The following is a 7,729-nucleotide window of genomic DNA, read 5'->3' as shown; positions in this document are numbered from 1 at the left end:
AAGGAGGGGCCAACGTTTGTAGGCTCCCCTTCGAGCGCCGGAGCGGCAATTTTTCATGAACAAGTTCGATTTTCTGTACAATTTGATAGGGAAAACACATCTAACACAGCTGCGGTGCGCGCTGTTGGTGTTGATCCTTCTGCTCGGTTTCGTGGAAACGTACCGTGCTCGTCTCCATGCCATGCGTGGTCTGAAACTTCCACCCGATGTTCAGATCGGTGCAGAAAGGAGGCGTCGAGGATGGGCAGCCTCGATCGGGGGCCGGGCTCTGCCTAAAAGCGCACGCCTTCTTGACCCGGCTTTGCTACATTCTGCAAGGCGATTCGGCCTGTCTCTTGGAGAATCGGGCAGGGGCAGCCGCAGATATCGTAGAATACTGCGTGGGGCGCGGGTTTCTTCCCTTCAGAGAACGAGCCCTCCGCGTGATCCGAAGATAGAGTGCGTGCGTGCCGGAGCTTTCAGCTCGCCACGACAGCCCCCCAAGACCCGCGCTAGCTTCGCCGGCCGGCCACCAACCCACGATTGCTGGCGACTGCTGGATTTGCTGCGTGGGAACCCAGGATTTGGGCCTACATGCTCACCGTAAGGTCACTGTCATGTTCCCAGCTCCTGTGAATACAGGGAGGTTTCGCTTTTGGTGCTGGCCTGCCACCATGCGTATTGTGCTCGAGCCTGTAAAAAGTTTTGGCAATTCGGCCTCTACACTCACCGCTCCAGAGTCCAGGCCAGTGCACTCAGGTCAGGTTCTGCTTCGCGAGAAGATGCCACCGCATCGTCAAATCAAACCAAGAGATCCACCACCGGTCGCGGCGACGGCAGCCCCGTATCTATTCTTGGCGGGAGCGCACGGGCGTAGTTGCTCGTCACTCGTCAGGCAGGCAGTCTCAGGTGTATCCGTCGGTAGACGCCTCTAGTCCTCCCCTGCCGCTGCCGCTGCGGCCCTGTGAGGTCACGGGCCGTCGTGTGGTGCTGCGCCTGCGCCGTCAATGGATCCACCACAGGGGCGAGCGCAGGCGGCGGCAGGGAGCGCGCAGGGGAGCTCGGCCAATGGCGGCGGCGCCGTGCAGGTGGGTAGCGACACCAGCACACTTCATTTCGCCTGCCTGCATGCGGGAGCTCTGTTGATCAGCAGGCAGGCGGGGGCCGCCTCTTTTCACAAGGGAGGGAGGGGGGGTGGCCCAACTCACCCACGGCCAAAGCCGAGGCAGTAGCACATTGTTTGATACCCTGGTTCAGTGATTCCCCCCCCCCCCCCCTAAATCGACCGTTCCAACTCATCCCCGGCAATTAACAAATGGGATCAAGGCACTGGTGGCTGACGTAATCTGATTGCCGCGCTAATTAACAAGTGATTTGGGCTCAGATCAGGGTGGAGGGCTAGTACATCCCTGCAGTCTCCTCTCGCTGCTAACATGTGCGCCTCTGCGTGCTTGCTGGGCAGAGAGCTCCAAGGCGAGGTGGAAGATTGGAGAAGAGGAGGAGAGGGAGGAGGGGAGCAGCAAGCAAGTGCAATAATGGAGGTCGTCAGATGGCCACGCCGGAAATGGCAGTCCCAAAAGGGTGAGGACAAAGGAAAAAAGGGGGTGCCATCACCGTCACCATCCCCATTTACTGCCCTGGCTGCCTGCCCCTCCTCTTCCTCATCCGTATGATGCCTCTTGCTTTGCATTTGCCCCGCTCACAGCTCTTCTCCAGTCGTCTTCTCTTCTCCCTCGCTATCACAATCGAGTCATGAGTCATCATCCATCCCCCTCCCCTGATCTCCAACTCTTGCTTGTGGCTGTTTCATTCGCATCTCCCTTTCGTCAATCGGCGTCCACACCCAGAGCGGGAAGAGAAACAGACCAGAAAGGAGGTTAAAAAAAAAACCGTAATACGCAGTGACATCATGGCATGCTGTTGCGTCTGATTTCTTTAGCTATACATGGGCAGTAAAAACCTTTTTTTTTCACCGTGGTCGTGGTACAACAGAAGATCCACTAGATTTCATTCAGCTGCCTGCCTGTGGTGGCTCCTTTGCAGGGCAGCATCTGCAGCTGTAAAGAACCCAGATCCCCATCTCCTTGAAGGAGGAGATCCCAAAACTGTCCACGATTCCACATCTACATCGCAGCACTAAGTACACTGTACTATTCACTACTACCTAATCGAGCGCTAGTAATCAACAAAACATCCCAGAAACGGGAGGTAAAAGAAGAAGAGGGCTCCTATCAGGATTCAGGACTGATCTATACACACATCACCTAATCCGCCTTCTTCCCCGCGCCCCTCGCTTTGCTTGTGCCCCCGTGCGTGACTCTCTGATTTTGGCGGAGGAACTGCCGGTGGGAGGACGAGGGGAGGGAGGGGACCGAGCTTCTTCTTGGCCTGCCGGCCGCGGCTACGAGCAGTCCTTCCAGCAGACGAGCATGGTGACGCAGCGGCGCATGATGTAGAAGCGCGCCCGCTGCTCCTTCACGAGCCCCGCGCACCGGCTCGAGAACGACGGCTGCGGCGCGCCGCACCCGCCGCCCGCCGCGGCGCCGGCGCCGCTCCCGCGCCGGCCGATCGCCTGCACGCCGTCCCTCATGCTGGACGACCGCTTGAGGAAATGGTCCCCGCCGCCGGCCCCGGCCCCCGGCACGCGCCGGCTCCCGTTGTTCCGGCTCTTCTTGGAGAACTTCCACTTCTCGTCGACGTAGAACTCCATGGATCGATGGCGCGCTCCGCTGAGGCTGCTGAGGTGGGTGAGTGGGGAGGAGTGCGGTGGAGAGGGGGAGGCGTGTGGGGGCGTGAGGAATCCCCGCACAATTTATAACGGGGTGACCGAGACGGACCTGGGAGGGGGAGGAGGCGAGGGCGTGGGGGGATGGACATGGACCGAGACCTGGACCGTTTTTCTGCTGCAGCGCGGCAGCACCCACACACCCGGTGGGTTGAGCTGGACTGGCTTCCTACACTACCATCCTAGGCTCCTCGGCCTCGCTGAACCTGACAAGGGCAATATGCATTTTGCTAGTTTTATTTCGCGTGGTCCTGAAATAATTTCAAGACAGTTTGCATCATGACCATTTCCAAAATTCCAGTCAGAGTTTTCATTTTTCAATCATTTGTGAATCCTGTCGTTGGTTGCTTCTTCTTTTGTACGTTGGACTTTTGTTGCAGCTAAGTGTTTTTATTCCTCATCTTAAGATGCTATGGCAATTGTTTCTTTATTTTATTCTCTCTTAGTACGAAGATGTACATCTCTTAACGCGTAAGATTCCCTTTCTTTTGTTAAATACGGAGAGAAACAATCCCCGGAAGAGATATTCCAACACTACATTATCATCTGTTTGTTCATGTACTCTACAATAAATTGCCCCCACAATTCAGAATTTTGCGGTGTTGCGTGACACACTTAAATTGGCTATTGCTTGTAACTAAAATCTTACTTTTTAAATCCCCTTAGGGCCCATACAAGTAACCTTATCTTGCGTACGGTTGGGAAAAAATTGATATCTAGCAACGGAAATGTCGCGTCATATTAGAAAAGTTTAAAAGTATCGAAGCATCCAATGATCCTAGAGATCAGAAGGTAATCTATCAGAAACTAATTAGACGAGAGAGAAAAATTAAGCTGATGGTGTTACGGGCTGATGTAGAGTACTAAGTGTTACGATAAAAGGAAATTTTAAAATAAGACAAATATGAAAATATTTAAATTTGTGGATGAAAGGAATTTTAAGTTCTCTATGTTTATCATGATGGTGAGGTGATGATTTTTCTTGTTCCTTGGGTCAAAAATCCAATTTTCACATGACGTGAGCAAATAATAGACATGGTGGAAACAAAAGAGGATGGTTGCATTTTTAAAAAATTCTCCAAAGATCTAGATACTTCATCCGAGCTGAAACATACAACATTTAGCAATAACACACAGTTTTTTACCGTGTTACCGTGAGTTGCTACTACCATTTACGAGGCCTTCTCAAATGGTCACAGTTCAAGATTTCGCGGTCCGATGAGTCCATGTGAGTTTAATCAATGCAAGGGCGTACGGCTGGATTCTTTCGAGAGACCGTGCAAGCGAATCAATTTTTTTTCCTCCTGCAAAAAGACTGCATTCCCAACCTAATCACTCTGATTTCCTCCTAAGAAAGCAAGTTTCAAAAGGCCCAAGCCCCATTTGAATCCATTCGCTTGTTTCTTCAACGGCGCAACCATGGACGCAGCGGCGCGTAATCATGCAGCTCGCCTGCTGTTTTGCTCATGATTGATGATGCCCCAAATCCCGTGGAGGGAGCGGAGATGAGATTGAGGTGAGGCGTGGTTGCTTGTGATTTCTGTGTTCTTGACCGAGTGAGGTGACCTTGCAGTCCAATCTGGGCTGAGTCAGATGGGCCTGGAGGCGGGCCCTGCCGTGTTCCACCGTGTCCACAGAGGCCCGAGCAGGGGATTAAATGCGCATGTCTATTGGCGCGGCCCCCACGGACCACCGCGCCGTCTGCGTACGGGTGCTTGATCCAGTGCTAATTTTTTTTAGCTCAGATCATATTTAGATACTAATTAAAAAAAATTAAATATAAATTAACCCTAAACTAATTGTATAAATAGAGATTAATTCATCTATTAAGTCTAATTAATCTATCATTAGTATATATTTACTGTAGCATAACATTGTCAAACTATAGCCTAATTAAGCTTTATGGATTCGTCTCGCGAATTAGGCTCCATTTATGCAATAAATTTTATAATTATCCTATATTTTCAATTGGTGTCCAAACATTCAATGTGAGTTTAGTCCTGCGGACCAAACAGATCCTTATTTCATTCGAGTCCAAATCAGCGTATTTTAAAGGAAAGACCTCTAATTATTATCAGCTATCGCACATTATTGTCTACTCCTTCCGTCTTTAAATATAAAATATTTTAATTTTTTCTAAGTTTCTGATCACATTTATAGAAAAGAGTAATAATATTTTAAATACAAATAAGAATAATTAGATTCATTATGATATATATTTTTACAATTAACTTATATGTTAATATTCTTCTTTATAAATATAAGTTAACATTGAAGACAACCGAAATGCCTTATATTTTAGAACCTCATCCCACGAGCTATTAATTTCATTCGTTGGATTACCACCAGACCGCCAGTTTCCGTTTGCTTGAGTCGCCGACTCGTAGTCTCGTGCACGTTCTTAAAGTTCTTAACTGCGGCCTGGTTTCCTCCTGGTCCTGGACGGCCTGGCTCCGATCCGTCCGATTCCGTGGTCGCCTTTGACTCGTGTAGACGGGGCCTGCGCTGCGCGGCGGCAGGTCGCAGCTCTGGACGCCGCCCGTGCGTGCGTGCGTGGCTCGGCGCATCTCGATGCCGCTGCCCCCGCGCGAGTTCACGCGCCTCGCCGGGGTTCTTTTCCCACCCCGCAGAGCCGCACGCGGCTGCGCCCCACCCACGCGGGCTATCGGCCTCCGCAGCCGCCAGCGCACGGGGCAAGAGACGCCGCCGAAACAAAAAGACAGCCGCGGCGCCCGCTCGCGAGACGAAAGTGCGACCTCTTCGACGTCTCGCCCGCCTGCCCTTGTTGGCTCGGACGCGGCGGCCGCTGGGGCACATGGACGACGGTGGAAGGGCCGTTAGATTGGGCCGAAATGTTGGAGGCGCAGGTGGTGGGCTCGCCGTCGGCATGGCCGGCCGGCCTTATCCTCCTCTGCTGCTGCTGCTGGTTCGGTTGGTCCCGAATAACGAGGGAGGGATCGGGTCGCCGTCGTCGCCGGGGTGGTGCATGCATGCACACATGGATCGTGCACGTCGCCACGGCGGCATGGCGAGCCTACGCTGTGTTTATGGCGTTGCCCGGCGTGGCCATACCGTCCGCCCGTGCTACGCCGCCGCATTCGGTTCCCCCGTAGCTATAGGCTCCGTTGGGAACTGGGACGGCCCCCCTCCGTTATCCGGTCATGCTCTTCGAGGTCAGGTATGCCGCCCTCAGCCTCGAATGGGCAGGCAATCTGGTAATGGAGTTGTTCTCGCGAGATTATCTGCAAGCGGTCGGTCACTTTCGTCTACATGCTCGGACAGAAAATAAGACGCAGCCGTGCGGGGGCGAGACATGACTACACTGTCCGCACAGGTAGCTGGTCCTCACTTCCTCCCACCGGCGACCGCAGCTTAACCCACCACAGTACTGTGTGCTACCCAAGTGTGCTGTTCATGGATCGGAACCGTGGCAGCTGGAAACTAAGCATAACCCGCTTTGAATTGGTGCCCTGGCAGCGACGGCATGCCCGGCCTCGTCGTGGGGGCCCCGCCCGGCATGCAGCTCGTTGCCGCTGGCCCAACGCATGCAGGCGCGGTGCCGCGATCAACAGGGAGCTCGATCGCGTGCCCCCGTAGGCGCACGCGCATGTCACCTCGCGCGCGCGAGGAGGCCACGAGACGGCACGTGGGGCGCGACATGGACGGACTCGGGGTTTGGTCCATCCCCATCGATGGGCCGGACCACCCAACCCCCTGCGAAGCTATATAGCTAGCTCGCCGAGAGGGACGCCGGGCCATGCCTGTCCCACCGGTCACCTTAGCTTATCCGTTGCGTGTAGGCGATCACTGTTCAGGCAATCAGTGGTTTGGCCCGGACAAGCCGATGCAATTGACTTGATGAGCAAAGCGTTAAGAAGTGCGCGTGCGCGTGCGCGTGCGCGTGCTTGCACGGGCTGGGATTGAGTTGCACGTCGCGAGGTGCAAGCAGTAGCAGAACCGATCGACGACAGTACCTGCATTAGTCATGTCCGTCCCCGCCGTCTTTGGTCCGATCCTGGACCGAATTGGAACGACCTCTGCTGCCTTCTTCATCTACATGGAGAGATTCTTGGCAGCAGTGGATTAGACCAGCAGGCCTGCGCTACCGCCCTGACGTACAAGTGCCATGTGATCGGCATAATGCGATCGCAACATCTTGGTTGAGTTAAAACACTGTTCGGCCTACTGTTTGCTTTGGAGAAGAAAAGGGTTGATGATGTGACCAACAAAAGCGATCGATAGCCTGCACACGTTATGCATCATCAGTTTGTTCGTATCATTGATCACTCCTTGGGAACCTGTTCTTCAAGATAACATTTCTTTTACAGATACGATAATCTTCTTCAGAGGTCTCCAGTGCATTATCTGACGATTCGTCGCCATTGCTGCTGAATCGGTACGCATTCAGTATATAACTTGTAATGCGAATTCCGGCAATATATATCCCGTTGAAACTGAAACTCTAAAATTACCAGTAAGGATTACATTGCACACATACAACACCAATGGCTAGCTAGTAATCCCGCAGCTGTATTTTGGCACAACACGCACATAACAGACGCCTGTGCGACACCCAAACAGAATTCTCTCTAACCTAGGGCATCCATGAGAAGGACTAGAAAACGATTTTTTTCAAGATATGCATAGCCCACGGGTAACAGATGCACATGATTCCCAAGAAACAAGACGGCAAGGGTGTTATTCTCTAAATCACACATCAAGTAGTGTCTTGCTCATTAATCAGTGCATGACTGTAGTCGGCAACAGCCCATTCGTGTAGTATCACACACACTTGCATAGTACCACAACTTTTTAGGAAACTAGCGCTCTTTGTTAATGGGCTAAACTGGGCCTGCATTTACCTCTGCCCGTTCAGAACGACGGGCCAGGCTAGATGGGCCCGATGGCTCCAATCGTGCAAGCAACATGCCTCTGCTGCAACTCGTTGCGCGGGTGCGTCCATGA

The 7,729-nt window shown here is 52.7% G+C and overlaps 1 protein-coding gene across 1 annotated transcript; it reads right to left on the bottom strand.

Annotated features, from left to right (window-relative positions):
* Nucleotides 1-1,858: 1,858 nt before the first annotated feature.
* On the bottom strand, nucleotides 1,859-2,826 carry LOC112875769. Its single transcript, XM_025939740.1, has one exon. The coding sequence runs from the start codon at nucleotides 2,687-2,689 to the stop codon at nucleotides 2,381-2,383; it is 309 nt and encodes a 102-aa protein (XP_025795525.1). The 5' UTR covers nucleotides 2,690-2,826; the 3' UTR covers nucleotides 1,859-2,380.
* Between the last annotated feature and the right edge of the window lie 4,903 nt (nucleotides 2,827-7,729).

This window comes from Panicum hallii, chromosome 9, assembly GCF_002211085.1.
Source record: "Panicum hallii strain FIL2 chromosome 9, PHallii_v3.1, whole genome shotgun sequence".
NCBI lineage: Eukaryota > Viridiplantae > Streptophyta > Magnoliopsida > Poales > Poaceae > Panicum > Panicum hallii.
Note: the sequence above shows the minus strand (reverse complement) of the source record. Positions and strands in the feature narration are given on the sequence as shown.